The 16,271-nt window shown below is 52.2% G+C and overlaps 1 protein-coding gene across 1 annotated transcript in view; it reads left to right on the top strand.

Moving 5' to 3' along the window:
* Positions 1-13,714, top strand: part of TASOR2 (transcription activation suppressor family member 2) — a 42,702-nt gene extending 28,988 nt beyond the window's left edge. Inside the window, exons 15-22 of the mRNA XM_059815997.1 lie at positions 1,697-2,624; positions 3,491-4,025; positions 5,414-9,010; positions 9,873-9,998; positions 10,538-10,691; positions 11,328-11,433; positions 13,014-13,195; positions 13,596-13,714. Of these exons, the coding sequence (XP_059671980.1) occupies positions 1,697-2,624; positions 3,491-4,025; positions 5,414-9,010; positions 9,873-9,998; positions 10,538-10,691; positions 11,328-11,433; positions 13,014-13,195; positions 13,596-13,714 (5,747 nt within the window). The remainder of the gene's footprint in view (positions 1-1,696; positions 2,625-3,490; positions 4,026-5,413; positions 9,011-9,872; positions 9,999-10,537; positions 10,692-11,327; positions 11,434-13,013; positions 13,196-13,595) is intronic.
* The last annotated feature ends 2,557 nt before the right edge of the window (positions 13,715-16,271 follow it).

Genomic DNA, 16,271 nt, shown 5'->3' with positions numbered 1-16,271 from the left:
ATCAAACGGCACAGTCAGGTCATGACTAGATGATAGTAACAGCACGTTTGGCCTTACGACATTTAGTGCTGAGGGTCTTGCGTAGGGTCTGGGTACTGTTGCCCCATAGCCTGCAGGCTCCCAGTTATGCACTCATAGTGTAAAACATGAAGGCAACTGTGAAAATCACCGTTACAGGATGTACAAACCACACGGGGTCTCTTCTGAGTCCTTTCCTAAGCCTTCAGTTTGCATCCTTGGCAAACTGCTGGGATAGTTTAAAATGCTTGATGTTTAACTGCTGAGCTCTGAAACTGCATTGAGGCAGCTCATGCACAGAGCTTTATAACCTCTGCTCGTCACCTAAGTTTTTAGTCCATTATGTTGTAAATCTGGTCATTTTAAAAAGAGTCAAATTGTCGCAGCCTTCGCAGACAGACTGCAGTGGATTTAAGAGGTAGTGTAGACAGCCCCTGAGTGTAGCGTCTGCAGGTGCTGGCTGGGATTCTGCTATTAAACTGAGAACCAGTATTACAGTGCCAAAATAAATGATGGAACAGGAGACTAATTTTCTGTTAAATTGTCGTGTTTTCTCACACTCATGCTTTGATGTCCTTTTTCAGATCTGTCTCTGGTCTTTCTTTTTCCCCTTCCTGGGGGCAGGATGGAGGCTTTGGAGACTGGTTTAGCCACCTTATCTCAGTTTATCCATTCTTTTTGGTCTTTTATTGCCACATGTTTCTGAAACGTGGCACTTTTCACTAGCATGTGTGTATCGAACACCACCCCTCATTGCCCCTGGCACATGGGTGTTCCCAGAGCGGATCTGGCCAGTGCTGTCACACAGGCAGGGTGTCAGATGGGTCCCGCTGAACGCCAGCATCTGCCAAAAATGCAAAATAAGAGTGTTCAGGAGTAAGAAATACTCAATTTGTATGTCTTACTGTGCCATTCCCAAGGAAATCAAATGTAACACATAGGACTTTAGCACAGACGTAATTTAATAAGGTTTTACTTGAAGAGAGATTTTTGTGCTGGTTTTTAGTACAAGGCATTAACGTTGTTTAATGACTTCACACTGTTTTTACAATCGTGGGCCTCGAGCCATGGTGAGGGGCATTTTTAACGCTGAAAACTAAATGAACACTTATTTGCTGTGCTCTGGCTGCCTTTGGAAGCCCCCGGGTTTCTGTGTGTGCTCTGAGCTACAGCTCAGTAGCAGGTTATGCACTTGAGAGGGTGTGCAGTGGGAAGCATGAGGGCCGGGTGGGTTTTCTCTGTGGTTTAGAGGGGAGGTTTTTTTCTAGCTGTGGATTATTGAAAGCATAGCGGATGGTTTTATCTGAGAAGATTGCAAATACTCAAACTAGAAAAAAATTTAAAGCAAAATAAAAAGGATTAAGGAAACACCTAAAATATCTCAGGTTGTATTTAAGTGCCCAAACTACCCTATGCGCAGAGGCCAAGGGAAATTTTGTTCACTCTCGAACCCATGCCTTTTATTTCTGAAGATAAAGCCCCTTCCTGAAGTCGCATAGATCCCAACTCTGGATCCTTTTGTAGCATGTAAGTGGGTTTGGTTTTTTTTTTAAAGTGTGCAAATTCCATGTTGGAGAGATGCCTTCTTCCTGCCAAACTGAAAGTCTGCTTTGAACCCCTTCTCAAGACAGAGCTGTGTGGCCTTTGTTTATCCTCTGACTTTGTTTTTCTCATGCAGAGTGGAAGGAGCCATTCTCTGTCCTCTCGAACGAAGTTTCTTCCCAATGCCATGGAGCGGATAGCCAGACGAGTGAGATTTACCCAGGCCGGGTTGCTGATCCCAGTTTCAATCTGAAGGGGAATGACTATGAGTCCCACGCCTTGAACTTGCTGGCTGATCTGGCTCTGGGTTCTTGTGTTCCTTCGTTTATCCCCAGGGACAGTGGGATGATCGCTGTGTCCTGTGGCCCCTCCAGCGACTCTGCAAAGGAGCAGCAGAGTCATCGCAAGCAAAAATCCTTGCGTGTTGCTTCTGACCACGAATACCACAGGGTAGACAAGCTTGCAAAGGGAGCCACCTCTCCTAGCAAAGCATCGCCAAACCAGAAGCTTCCTCCTGCTGAAAAAATAGACTTAAATGACTTGGCCTCTGTTCCCAGGGAGAAAAGCCCCGGGATTTTCAGCAAGAAGAACAGTACGAGCCCCAGCCCTGCAAAACCCCAAGCATTGCCTCCAAGAGAGACTCAAGAAGCTGCCGAGGTGAACAAGCACTCCTTCATCTCTGCTGAGCACTCGTATGCCTCGCAGATGCCTGAGCACTCAAAGAAACACATGTATCCCAGAGGTGCCCCCTACCCTGGACCAGCACCCTCCAGAAACGGGACCAGGAACGCCCGAGCAGGACCCCTGGTTGGGAAAGTCCTGCCTTTCCGCCACCAGCAGAACAGCACCCACCACCAGCGGCCCTTCGAGGCTGTGGCAATGAGGCGCAGGAGCAGCCTGCTCCCCACTAGGCTGAAGGAGGACTTCGCCAAGTCCCACGCAGTGAACATCTGCGGCAAGTCCATGAAGGTGACATGCCATTGGGAGGCAGAGTATCTCTTCAATTTGGACAGCAGGTACACCAACGATGCCCTGGAGAAAACAGTCATCCGCGCCCTGCACGGGTAAGTCAGTCTGGAAGGCTGTCTGCAGGGGACATCTCTTGTCTGGGGTGCTTTTGGGAGGGGCTCTCTTTCTTCTTCTTTGTTTTGCTTTGCATGATAATTGCTGCCTTCTCCATGCTCAGATGCCCAGTTTGCTGTGTTAAAGCTGGTGTGTCTTCCCTGCAGAGAAGGACTTGGGGATACTGGTGGGTGACAAATTGGACACGACCCAGTCTGGCTGAGAGAGTTGAGGTTGTTTAGCCTGGAGAAGAGAATGCTCCAGGCAGACCTTATTGTGGCCTTTTGATATAGAAAGAGGGCTTACAGGAAAGATGGAGAGAGACTTTTTACCAAGGCCTGTAGTGACAGGACAAGGGGCAGTGGTTTTAAACTGAGAGAGGGAAGGTTTAGATGGGACATAAGGAAGAAATGTTTTACGATGAGGGTGGTGAGACATGGGGAAGAGGTTGCCCAGAGAACTTGTGGATGCGCCATCATTGGAAATGTTCAAGGTTAGGTTGGAGGGGGCTTTGAGCAGCCTGATCTAGTTGAAGATGTCCCTGGCATCTTCCCCCATGGCAGGGCGCGATTGGACTAGATGATCTTTAAAGGTCCCTACTAACACAAACCATTATATGATTCCCGTGGCTCTGCAGCTAGAATTGGTACCTAGAGCCATGAACAGAAGTCCTCCTTTGCAGCCATGAGTTTCTCTTTTTTTCAACAAGCTGGACACAGCACCAAGTGATCTGTCTCTGCAGCTGGGCATTTGCAGCCCCCCTGCACTGGGGCTTAGCACCTTCGGGAACCAGGAGATGAGTTATCTTGTGCTGGTCAACTGGAGGGAGGATGAAGATGTTTCAGGCTGTGTTTGCTTTCCCTTCCAGGCCCTGGGACCCTGATCTGCCAGACGACGTGGAAGAGATGAAGCTGATACTTCATATGTGGGTGGCTCTCTTCTACAGCAAACCCAGCAAACTCCTGAGCAGCACGAGGAAGGTGGTGGAGCACAGCAACCCCGAGAAGTACGTCTCAATAAACAGCACTGGGGACTTTCTTGAGCTGAGTGATGATGGTGAGGATTGTTTTGGGTTGGAGACGTGCCCTGCAGACTCTCGGTCAGATGCTGACCAGACTCCCAGCAGCTCTCTGGATCACAGCACACACTGCCAGGGACCTTTCCGCCCAGAGGAGAGCCCTGCAGACTCTCAGACTGATGCTGATGGGACTCCTGGTGTTGTCAATAGTACAGTATCATCTTCTTCAGGGGAGCTGCCCTGTGGGGAGGAGGAGCCTTCCTCCACAAGCTGTCCTGAGAGCCTTTCCTTTGCTGAACATGCTGATGAGAGCCTGGCTGTGAAAGATGGGCAGACGGCGATCATTCCTGAGGAGTGTGTGCACGACGTCTCAACCGTCACTGCGGTAAGAGCTTGGGTTTTGGGTGATAGGAGTCTACAGGGCACACAATGTGTTTTGCGCTTATAGGAGTAGGATCTTCTGAGAGGAGTGGAGCAGATGTCCTTGTGGGCTTTCTTAGAGCCAAGTAGTGGGGGTCCCCAAAGCAGGACAGAGAAATGTCCCCCAGCATTTAGCTGCCCCAAGTGACCGCCGTGCAGATGTGCTTAGAGTCACCATAAAAAAGAAGCTTTCAGGCCTCAATCTAGGTTTGGATGTCCTCTTGGACTGAGCTGGCATTCCCGGGCTCTGGCACGAGCTGTATCTATCCCTGTCCAAGGGAGCAGGGCCTCAACGTGGATGCTCTCCATGGGGGAGGAATCCCAAAGAATTAGAGCAAGGAAAGTGTCGAGCTCGGCATCTGTCCCAGGTTTCGGCTGCGAGCTGTGCAAGCCTGGCCAAGGTCTCAGACCTGCACTTAACTGAGGGAGGAGAAGAACCACAAACACCCCAGACTGACACTCAGAAGCCTGCCTGTCTCCTGTGGGCAACTGCATTTCTCTGCCCATGCTCACAGCAGCCCAAACGTGTCACGGGACACAGCACAGCCTTTCCGCTGCTGGTTTGGGAGAGCTGAGGTTTGCTGGCTTGGAGAGGTTTCCCTCACACAGATAGCAGTGCAGGGCTTTGCAACATTCCCTCGTCCCTCTGGTGAAGTTAGCTAATATTCCACTCTGGGTAGCATTTTTTAAATTATTTTTTATAGTTTCTACAGTTTACAGATGGTCAGGAGTGGAGGTACTTGGGTAAAATTAAAACATGTGTGTCTGATGACATTTTTCAAGCCTGAGTTAAAGTAATTCCTTTAAAACTTCTGCTCTGAACAAACGGGCAGCTGCCGTAGGGCTCCAACACTTTTGCACAAAGGAAAAAAATATCCCAGTGGTTTTTACCACCTGGGTTTAGTGCTATGGAGCAGGCAGAAGTGTTTTGGGAGGAAATGTGGGATCAGTGTTCATAGCATCCATATAGCTTGCTTGGACAGATCAACTCAGAGATAAGAGGATGCTGCTACATACATTACCTTTGGGCATCGGCTGATGGTCCCTGCACCGTTTGGCCTATTTTTAAGCCATTTCATTGTGTAAAGAAGGTGGAAAGTTTCAAAACCTTTCCCTGGCTGTCTGTGGGACTCTGCTTGCTGGCTGCAGTGGGGATGGTAGTAGCTCACGTGGGGTAAGGGTTCAGCCTGGACTTATTTTAGAGACAAACTCAAACTAATGTCCTGAGATGCTGTTGGAATGGTTGTACTCACAAAGTTTGAGCATTTAAAATATCCATGGCCTCGTGCATGGGTGTCTCAGCTCCTGCATTTCCCTCCCTTGAAGATTAACCTCTGAATTGTCTTGTTTCAGGAGGAGCCACCCAAGGAGGGACTGCCAGACCCTACAATCACCCCCAGCCCTTCTGATGAGCTTGGCGATGCCAGCACGCTCCCAGCTGCGCTGGGCAGGGAAAACCCATGCAGCCAAGCCCCGAATTCCAGTACAGCTCCCTGGAGTGATGCACTGAGTGTGCTGTGTGGACGTGGAGAGCAGCAAGAGAGCGGGTGGGCAGCAGGGTCAGGGAGTGGCCCTGGCCCTCCGGAGGAAAAGGAGAACATGGGAGACACTGGGCACTGTACAAATGTTGTGGACGGCAGCTGGGCCACCAGCGACGGACCGCAATGTGCCTGTGATTTGATGACCTTAGAAGCGCGTCCCAAAAATGCAAAGCCTGATGGAGCCAGTGGGGAAGGGAGGGAATTACAAGACCCCTTCGGACATCCAGAGGAAGAGGTGGAGGAGGGAGAAAAAAAGAAAGAGGACTCTGAATATGAAAGCACAGTCCTGGGGCCTGTTGATTTAGCATTTTCTGAAAGCAGTGATGCCGACATGGAGCATGAACGCAGTGAGCAGAAGCCAGTGAATTCGGCATGTCTGAAGGACTTTGGCATTCCTGGAGAGGGCCTTGTGCCCAGCCCTGCTGCCTTAGCTTCCCCCTGCCCAGGCAGATCAACGCCAGTGCTGTCAGATGGGACTGGGACTGAGACTGACCCTCAAGGGTTTCCTGGTGAGACAGCACCAAGCCTGGACATGCTGCAAGAGCCCTGGGAAGCTCTGGCCACCCCAGATGCAGAGACAAACTGTGTTGGTTTGGCTCACGCAGGCAGTCCAGCTGATGTGGGGTCGTCCCGTGACAGCGGGTTGATGCTGCCATTACCATCTGACCTGAGCCTTGTCTGTGGGACACAGCCAGACAGTATTACAGGCTACGTGGGACCTGCTGGAGAGATGCTCGGGGATGGCTTGGAGCAGAAAGACAAGGATCGTGCGCCCTCTGCAGAAATGCAAGTGCCTGCTGTGAGCAGAGCTGCCAGCACAGCTGGCCTCGAGTCGCTGAGTGGCCGGGGACTGTCACTAACCTTGTCCCCTGACTCCAGCTCTGTCTGCCTGACATCTCTTGATGGAGCAACAGATCTTGGGGCTGCTCCAGAGGACCAGGAGGCCATGGCAAGCATCCAGTCTCCATCGCGGAGCGACCTAGGAGGGAGCAGCTGCCTTTCCCAAAGGTGTGGAGGCGACATTTATGCCGACCTCACTTCGCTGAGTACTGGTGAATCAAACCAAGAAGGGAACAAGGTTTTGGTGGAAGAAAAGCATAGCAGCCGTCCTGTCAACCACACAGATGTGCTGGATGAGTCCTCAGGAGCAAGTGATGGCCAGGGCTTCGCCTTCAACTGTACAGCCTTAGCAGGTGACTCTGAAGCTGAGGAGAGCGATGATGTGTGCCTCAGTGCAGCGAAGTCCCCTGGGAGCGATGAAATGAACACAGGGATGATGGCTAACACACTGCAGGAACCAGAGACCTCTCTTCATGACATGCTGGAATCAGAGCCCTCCTCCTCAGTGCGAGAGGGGATGTCTGCCGTGAAGGAGCACGCCAGGCAGCAGCAGAGCTCCCCAAATGGGCTGTCCCCACCTATCCGCGCAGGCTCAGCTCCTGCTTCTCCCCCCCAGCAGGACCCTCTCCCCTGTGGCGGAGACACAGATGCCCACTACCACTTGTTAGAGCAAACCGATCAGGGGCCTGTCCTGTGCCAACACGGGAAGCCCTGCAAGCAAGTAGGTGCTGCAGAGGTGAGTGTGGCTGCCGAGAGCCTGAACGGCTCCGTAAAGCCCAGATGTGCAGAAGAGGTGAAAAAAGACACGAGTCTGTGCCATGCAGAGCTGGCTGAGAGCTCCCCCACGGATGTGCTTGTGGGAGGTGACCCGGGATCGATGCCTCCTTCTCCTCCACATGGTCACAAGGCAGGTCTGCAAAGCGCTGAGCCTGACTTGGTCCTCAGTGTACACCCCAAGGTGCTCTCTCCTGGCATGAATCTGGCTCCAGACGGTGCCCCATGGTCCTGCTGCATGGGCACCTGCCCCAGGTGTGCCAGCCCTGGGGTCCAAGCAGCGGATGCGGTAGGGAGCCACGAGAAGGAACCCATCCTGTCTGAGGATTCAGAAGGAGGAAGCAGCGTCACTCCTGCCAGTCCTGCCTCTTTTTCAGCAGGGGAGTTGCTCGTGCCACTGTGCAAGCCCCAGTCTGTGTGCAACCAGGGCAAGCACGAGGCTGAGGGATCTGACGTGTTTGCTGATCTCCACCATGCCAGCATGGAGGTGGGAGAGGAAGAAATCCCCACTCTCCCCTTCCCAATGTTGCCGTTACATGCGCACAGGGGGCTCTCTGGAGAAAGCCGGGAGCTTAGTGATGCTGAGGACATTTCAGACATGTTCCCGAGGGCAAAGCAGATCCTCAGCAAAGACAGACACGTGGGCTTGACCTTTGAAGGTCTGTTTGAGACTTCCTCTGGCGACTCAGACCAGGAGTATTTTGGGGGGACTTCACGGTCCCTGCGTACAGCCGGGGATTCCAACAGCACGAGATCCGTGGATGCTGCAGGCACAAGGACTAACTGCGACTCCTCCTCCGTGAGCTCAGTGCACGCGGAGGGGTGCAGTGAGGACTGGGGCTCGCTGGGCGCGGAGGGGAGCTGCTTGCGGGCTGAGCGCAGCTGGCCGATCGGCCTGGGGGAAACCAGCAGCGGGCACATTCCACTTTATGTCAATATTAGGGACAGCCAGGGAGTCGCAAAGGACTACCGGAACTTTGTGGTGACCAAAAAGCGCCAGGAGAGGATGGGAAATTTGCAGCCTTCGAAGAGGTGCAGCCACTGTGCGGGGCAGTCTCATTTGTTAAGGTCACTGATGGGGACTTGGAGGGGTTTTGAGGAAATCACCCAGCACACTTTGGACATGGAGTGTCTCCGTTTCCATTATAAGCTAAAACAAATCCTAAGGAGTGGGAAACCACTCTTTTCTACCTCCAAAAGCATCTTTCCAAAAGATTTTTCTCCCCAGGTGATGTCTGAGACATTGCCTGTGCGAGAAGCTCCCATCCCACTCTCCCCGAGAAGCAGGAGCCCTTTGCAGGTGACGATCCTGCCCTCGGACACGTGGCCGGGCAGGCTCGGCTGGCACCGGCAAAGCGGCTGGCATGGGGACCTGTGTACACCGTGGCAGGACACCCTCTGCGATGAGAGGAGCAGGGTGAGATCCCGAACCGCAAGCCAGAACCGTGCGGCTCCCTTCCACCTCAGCAAGCTCAAATATGATAATAAGCTAAAGGATTCACGGGGGGATATTGCCGTCATCCTCGACGAGTATGCCGAGTTCAACAGGGTGATGCTGAGCAGGGCTGACGTGGGGAGCGAGGGTAGAGGGCCAGTCCCAGCGCACAGGGAGGCCGCGAGCAAGTGGATGTGCACATCCCTCCCCGGGAGGATGACCGCCTTTGAGGAGATGATCACGGACCTGTGCAGCACGCTGCGTTTCCGCCTGCACAGCGTGGCCAAGGAGGCCTGTGGCCGTGCCGGCATGTTCTACCTGGTGGAGACGGGCAAGGACCCTTTCTTTGCAAGAGTGAAGGTAATGGCGGGTCCTGCTGCCCTGGATGGGGACAGGTGGCCCTGGGGTGAGAACCGAGGGCAGCAGGAGCAGGCGCAGGGCAAGCTTACTCAACCTGACATGGATGGCATTTGGTTCCCTTAAGCCAGGAGCCACCTCTGCTATTTCATCTCGGCTCCCACCACCAGAAATTCGAAACGCAGAATCATTTAGGTTGGAACAGACCCTTAAGATCATCAAGTCCAACCGTTAACCTAACCCTGCCAAGTCCCAGTAAACAATGTCTCTGAGTGCCACGTCTATACATCTTTTAAATACCTCCAGGGATTGTGACTCGACCACTTCCCTGGGCAGCCTGTTCGAATGCCTGACAACCCTTTCAGTGAAGAAATTTTTCCTAATATCCAATCTAAACCTTCCCTGATGCAACTTGAGGCCGTTTCTTCTTGTTCTATCACTTGAACATCCCCCGGGCCAAAACAGTTGGGATTTCATGCAGGAGCAGCCCAAACTCAACCCCCTCAAGGTGTCTTTTGCTTGAGCTGTCACTAAAGGGTTGGAAACTCAGGGAGGGTGGTTGCATGGGAGGACTTGCTACTCTGAAATAGCAAAGAGGCCCGATGCATGGTATGGTGAGATGCTCGAGGTGGTTTTCTAAAAATTTTTTGCCAACAAAGGTAAATGGCTGCTTCCTCCACCGCTGGCTGGAGCCCCGGCCTGGAGCACGCTGTGCTTTTGACAGACGGACACCACAGGGGTGCCTGGTTGGGGTCGCTGTCTTGTTCCTCCCTCCTTGTCCCCAGACACGTGTGTGCCGGGAGCGTGGCACTGCTGTTGAGAAGATATTCTTTGTACAAACCTTCTTAAACTATTTCTGTTTCAGACCTTGCTGAAGAAAGACAGCTGCGTGGAGATCGAACCTCTGAGCTTCTGCAAAGCGAAACAGCCGGACACCGACAGGCTGCTTGTTGTCATCAGGAACGAGGACATTTCCTCGCACATCCACAACGTAAGGCCTGAGTCCATCCTTTTTTCCTACCAGCACCATTTTTGAATATCAGGATCCATTTTAAAGGTTTTTAAATTTTACACTATATATAGCTGTAGATTTAATTGTCAGTCTCTGCGGATACACTGTACTCTCTACTGAAAGAACAGTGCTTCATGAAGAACTGTTAAAAACAAATCTCAAAAACATGAAGCCTGTCAGTTCTGCTTTTCTTCTCTCTCCATTTTTGATCGCTGAATAACATCACTTGGAGCAGCCCAGCTCAAAGGAGTCAGGCTGGGCTTATCTTGTGTAACGGAGCAGTTCAGCCAGGCTTTGGCTCGAGGGCTCCAGTGAGTATTGCAGCAGACTGAGCCACCCGTAGCTCCCCGTATCACCGTCCACAGCTTTGGGGTCAGGCTATGGAGACACGAGTGTCGGGGTGATGCAGAGGACGGGGTGGGCTCCCCAGGTCTCCCAGGAGCAGATGTGAGCTGCAGAGAGGTGCAAATGCTGTTGAAACACAGCTGTGTGTGCAAAAGCATGTCTCCCTTGAGCAGGTCCCGTGCTTGCTGAAGCTAAAGCACTGTCCGAACGTTGTGTTTGCCGGAGTGGACAGCCCTGAAGATCTAACAGGTCGCACATACCAGGAGCTGTTTCATACCGGGGGCTTTGTGGTGTCAGACAATGAGGTGTTGGAAACGGTAACACTAGGTGAGTCTTGCTGCGGCCTTTCGCTTGGATGCAGACACACAGTGTCGGCTCCCAGCTTTGTCTGCGGTTTGCCGACACCTTCCAAAAACTTGCCGTTGGTGTCCTCTGCTCCTGCTTTAGTGGGGGCAATTCTTTCCCTCTGTTTGACACCTTGGACCCCATCTGGATTGTGGGTCCAGGTGCGGGCTTCCAAAAACATCTCAGTACAGCGAGGGCCACCAAGATGGTCAGGGGCTGGAGCAGGGATTGTACAAGGATGCTCAGCCTGGAGAAGGAAGGACAAAGGGGAGACCTTGATGCTGTCCTTAGCTGCCTAATGGGAAGCGGCAGAGAAAACAGAGCCACACTCCTCCTGGAGTTGTGCAGTGATGGGACAAGAGGTGACGGGGACGAGTTGCACTTACCCTTTTAGATATTAGGGGGAAAAAATTCACAGCAAGTGTGTTCAAACACCAGGACAGGATCCCGGTTTCGCAACCCGGGTTGTGAGTCTCCATCCTTGGAGATATTCAAACCTCACCTAGACAAAGCCCTGAGCAACCTCAGGTGGCCCAACTTTGAGCATGGGTTGGGCCAGAGACCCCCCAGGCACCCCTTCCACCCTCAGATAACTTCCGGCTCTTGCTGTCTCCCTAGGCCAACTGAAAGAGGTGGTGAAGGTGCTGGAGAAGCTGAACAGAAGCGGGAGGTGGAAGTGGCTTCTTCACTACAAGGAGAGCAAGAAGCTCAGAGAAGACGTCAGGTAACAGCTCTGTGGTGGCAGCTCCCTCGTCCCTGCTGTCCTCATCACCACAGCAAGGACGTACCCACCGTGGTGCAGTGTGGTGTCCCCTTGTACACTCAGTGCAGGGACACAGGGTGAGTTAGGTGCCTCTGGTTGCGTTTTGGCCTCTTACAAGATGAATTTGAAGATTTTTCTTTAAATAAGAACTTTTTTTACCACTGAGAGACCTTGTGCCTCAAGTCTGGAATTGCCGGAGGTCAGCATTTGCGCACTAGCAAGTAAAGTGCGATAGAGGGATTTTTTTATACTTTATACGAGATGGAGCAGCAGGACATGGGACCTGGAGAGGATCAGATGGCCTGAAACGGTGTGTCTTGCACGTGATCCTGGATGAGGCAGAGCTCTGGCAGCTGCCTCTTGCACCCCGCTGTATCTCCATAAGGCAGTTCCCCCCCTCTCTTTGGCAGAGATGCCCTCTGTGAGCGTTACAGCCTGCAAGGGGCTTGAGGAAAGGCACAATTTTCAGTTGAGGAGCTGCACGCTCCAAAAGCTGCCTCTGCAAACCAAGCTCCCTTCCCACCAGCTCGCCCCAGCTCCTGCGCACACACACCAGGATCTTGGGGTACTTTCCTGGGTCCCTCTCTCCCCCTCTGTCTCTTCGCTGTTTCTTTTTCTGTCTCATCATGTGTGTGATTTGGGCGAGTGATGAGGAGCTCTTCAGTTTATAATGTGGGAGAGGAACCGGGGTGTTGTGAGGGGTGTGTAAAATCAAACCCTGCTGGGAAAAGCAGAACTTCTGTTGCTATTTGCTACTTATTTTAGGTTATTTGCAACAACATGTGTTTAAATGATGCAATTTGAAAAAAGAAAAGACGGCGAATACTATCCTTTGAAATGTCCTGCTTTTATCACACTTGAACTCAGAGAGGGATGTTTTTATCAGGCAGGCTGCCTTTGTTAGTGCCAGACCACAGGCCAGAAAGGACGGCTTTCTAGTAACGACCTGCAAACAAAGAGGAAACTGCTCTGTTCTGCCTCAGCAGAAAATGCTACAAGAAAGGGGGAGAAATCTCAGATCCTCTCCACACTCAGCCTTTATGGTGATAGCACAAAGTAATCTTTCTGAAGACCGGGTTTTCAGTCCTTGAGCGGTGAGATGTCACAGAAGCTCGGGGTCGGGTATTTCATCGCAGTCTGTGAGATGAGGACTCGACCTGTGCGGAGCAGATGCCACTGAGGAGCAAGTGTTTTCCTTGTTCTCCATCAGCAGCACCGGCGTAGCATTTCTTGACTGCATTGTGGTGGGATAATGAGCCACGGTCTGCTGGCGCTGCCTCGAGCAAGGGGTCATTTTCTTTTTTTGCCGCATGCATGATCTGTACGGTGATGCTTTCTCCTGCCATCGCCATTTAGTGCAGGGTAGCGAGCATAAAAGCACCCATGAGGCTGGAAGAAACACGCATCGGGGAGAGGCAGGTCCCATCATACCTGCTCATTCCCTGGGAGGGGAATGCCTTCAAAGGCAAGACAGGTGTAATTCATGTGGAAAATGAGCTTCTGTTACCCCTCTCTGCTTCACCTTGCCCCTGTCCCGGCAGGGTGGATGCTGACGCCCGCAAGAAGCACTTGATCCTCAAATCGTGCCAGGGAGCTGATCTCATCGAGGTGCTGCACTACCACACCTGCGACTCCGGGTCATCCCCCAAATCCGAGTACATCAACTGCTTGTTAAACCTGCAGGTTCAGCACATCAGCGCCAGGTTCGCTGTGTATCTCACAGGTAAGGATGGACTCTGGACGCTGCCCTGTGCTGGTACCCTCAACCCCCATAAGCACCGTCTTAAATTGGCCTGGGAGGGACACCCCATTATTTGCTCCCATTTCTGCTAGAATCGTGGAATCACGGGTAAGATGTGAGTTGATTCATTGCGAGTCAGCGCAGTAAAAGGCAAAATGAACGGATTTTTTGAGCTCTGGCAAATTTTTCGAGCCTGCGGATGGCTTTACGTCATGCTCCAATTCTGGCCTTGCTGGGCTGAGGCTGTTTGCAAAGCGGTGCTGTTAATCTGCTCGCATTTGCAAAACAGAATAACTGCAGTGGGATTTGGGGATGTTTTCTGTAGGTTTCAGAAGAACCTCGTTTGCTTGTTTGAATTATGGTGCTGTTTCTTCCTTTGCAGAAAAGCCCAGTGTCAGCAGGGAGGTCCTTGAAAGCAAAGGAATTCTCGTGGCCGACGTCAACACCTTCCTTGGGACGGTGCAGAAAGCGGCTGCCCCGTTCAGAAGAAGCTACTGGTAAGGGGGGGAGGTCAGGATCATCCTCTTCTTCCCCAAAACTCTAGGAGCAGCTCCTGGGTTGTCTGTGGGGTGGCAGGCAGGGTGCTGGGGTCCAGCCGCTCCTGCAGCAGAGCAGGGACCTTTCCCAGGGGCTGGCTGCAGGATCTGCTCTGGCTGTCCTGCACTTGGGGCCGACTCCTGAAGCCGCAGTCAGGAAGGCCCGTGCTTGGCAGAGCCGTGCTCAGCACCGCCGGCACTGGGAAACCCGCCGGCGCTTGCCCTGGGGAAGCTCTGCAAGGCATCGGTGCTGCCTGGAGCGAGTTGGGTAGCAGAGGAATAACCTGGGCCACGTCTCTGTGTTGCAGGTGACGAAGCGAAGCCGTGGCACGGCTCCTCCCCGAGGCGCTGGTTTGGGCATCCTAGTCCCCTGGGGGATGGCCCCGACATCCTGGTGGGTTTTGGGTGCTGCACATAGGAGCTGTGCATGGAGAGGTGACAGGGGAAGGTTAGCTCTAGTTCTGTATATAGAAATTATTTAAAGATGGCTAATGCAAATCCTCCTGGGGATTTACTCCCTGCCATCAAGTTGCATATAGGAAAGAGGTTATTTTAACATTACACAGTTTTAAATTATTGGAGTGTTTTCAAGTGATTAGTGCAGCTGACAGTGGAAGAAATAGGAAAATAAATAAATAAGCCGTTTACTTGAAGGTTAGGAGCGATACGAGTTCACAATAATAAATGCATTTTCCACATGGCTGTTGCTGTACGTACTGTACACAAGATGCATGCATTAGCTGCTGGGGTGGGTGTACATTTTAAACGAGCATCGGTGAGCCTGTGGCACTCTGCTCTACACTACATTTTGACTCGCCCGTGTTGCCTCTTGGTACCATTTCACTGCTGGGAATTGAGCGTGTTCCAGCACATGGAAGCCTTGTAAATAGCCAGATGACAGGATGCAGGAACAAAAAAAAAAAGCTCTTATTTATGGTAGCTCAGACAAACATGTGCCGGGACGAAAACGCCACATTAAAGACCTTTGTAAGATACCCTACCTATGGATGTGAAGGACAGGGTTGTCCTCTTTTTTTTATTTTAATAAAAGGATGTGAGACATTGTGTACAGGATGATTTTTTTATAGTTTGATTAATAAATCCTAAAAACTAAGTTTCACACACCACTGCTCGCTGGAGAGGGGTTTCCCACTCAGCACCCAGCCTCTCCCAGCAGCAGTGGCTGAAGGCAGCAGAGCTTTCCCAGCTCACACATAGATCAGAAATCAGTTTTGTTCTGCATTAGCCCCAACTTTGAAGCCCATGCAGGAAGGAAAGAGTGAGCTGGACTGCTTGGTTCCAACAGTGGCTGGTTCATGGAGCCTCAGGGCTGCAGGATCAACACCCTCCTCCTTCCCAGCAGGAGAGGTGTACCAGGAGCCAGAGGAAGAACCAGGTTACAGCAGAGAGGGGTAACAGAAGCTCATTTTCCACATGAATTACATCTGTCTTGCCTTTGAAAAAAGCTCAGCTTTGTGATACTGAGCACTGAAGCAGCTCAAGAGAGGAAGCACAAGGCAAGGGAGAACTTCCCCAGCCACCCCTGTGCCTTGCTCTGGCAATATGGGCAGCAGGCTCCCAGCAGGCCCCAGCAGCTTAAAAGGGAAAGGTGGTTCCTGGAACCAGCTCCCGGGGAGAGGAAGTGCCAAAAGCCCCTAACCCCAGGGAGGGAGGAAGGAAAGGGGCAGCCACAGCCAGGTTTAGCACAGCACCGCTTTGTGAACGAGACTTGGGCAGAGACCCAGTTCCTCTTCAGCAGCAGCGTAAGACCAGCACAGCTACAGCCAAAGAGAAGGCTGAACCCTTTACCAGCGACCCTACCTGGCCAAGCACAGCAGCCAAGAGCAGGATAAAGCCATTCCAAGCCTTTTCTCATTTTTCCTGGCGCTTGGCATGGCTGTGCCTAAACACGAGCCCCGCTCCTTGCTGTGCGCCTGCTGCCCAACAGCAGGATTGCTTCAGCCTGCAAGATGTGAGTCGGGGGAATCAGTAAGGCTCACTCTGAAGAGGAGCAGCTCTTATGCAGAGTGAGATCAATGAATGCCCTGCAAGAATTACTTACTACCGCTTCAAGCAAGTGCTGTTCCTGGCTGTCGGCACTAGGGGGTGGCTGCAGCAAGCGAGCAGGCTTGTGCCTACCCACAGATTGAGACACAGCGACAGGGCCTGTGCTGCAGCATCTTCTCCCCTGCCAAAAGCTGCCCTGAGAGCAGCAGGGGCAGGGAAGCCCGACCAAGGAAATCTGAGCCTGTTTTCTACTAGGAAATGCTCTGCACCACTCACCTGGCGGGCAGAGATCCGAGGGATCTCGGAAAGGAGATGCTGCTCGTACAACTGAAGTGAATCAGACCAGAGCACAGGACTGGTTTCCAGAATTTGGCTTTACTTCGCAGTACAGAAATCATTTGGAGCCTTCAGGAGACACGAGAAGCACAGGCTCTGTCATATCAATACCGCAGTGCCGTTTGGTCCATCCGAGAAGCCACCAGGGTACAGAAAATACTTCCACATCTTGCCTGCTC

This window comes from Gavia stellata, chromosome 4, assembly GCF_030936135.1.
Source record: "Gavia stellata isolate bGavSte3 chromosome 4, bGavSte3.hap2, whole genome shotgun sequence".
Lineage (NCBI taxonomy): Eukaryota > Metazoa > Chordata > Aves > Gaviiformes > Gaviidae > Gavia > Gavia stellata.
This window is presented reverse-complemented; position numbering and strand designations above follow the sequence as displayed.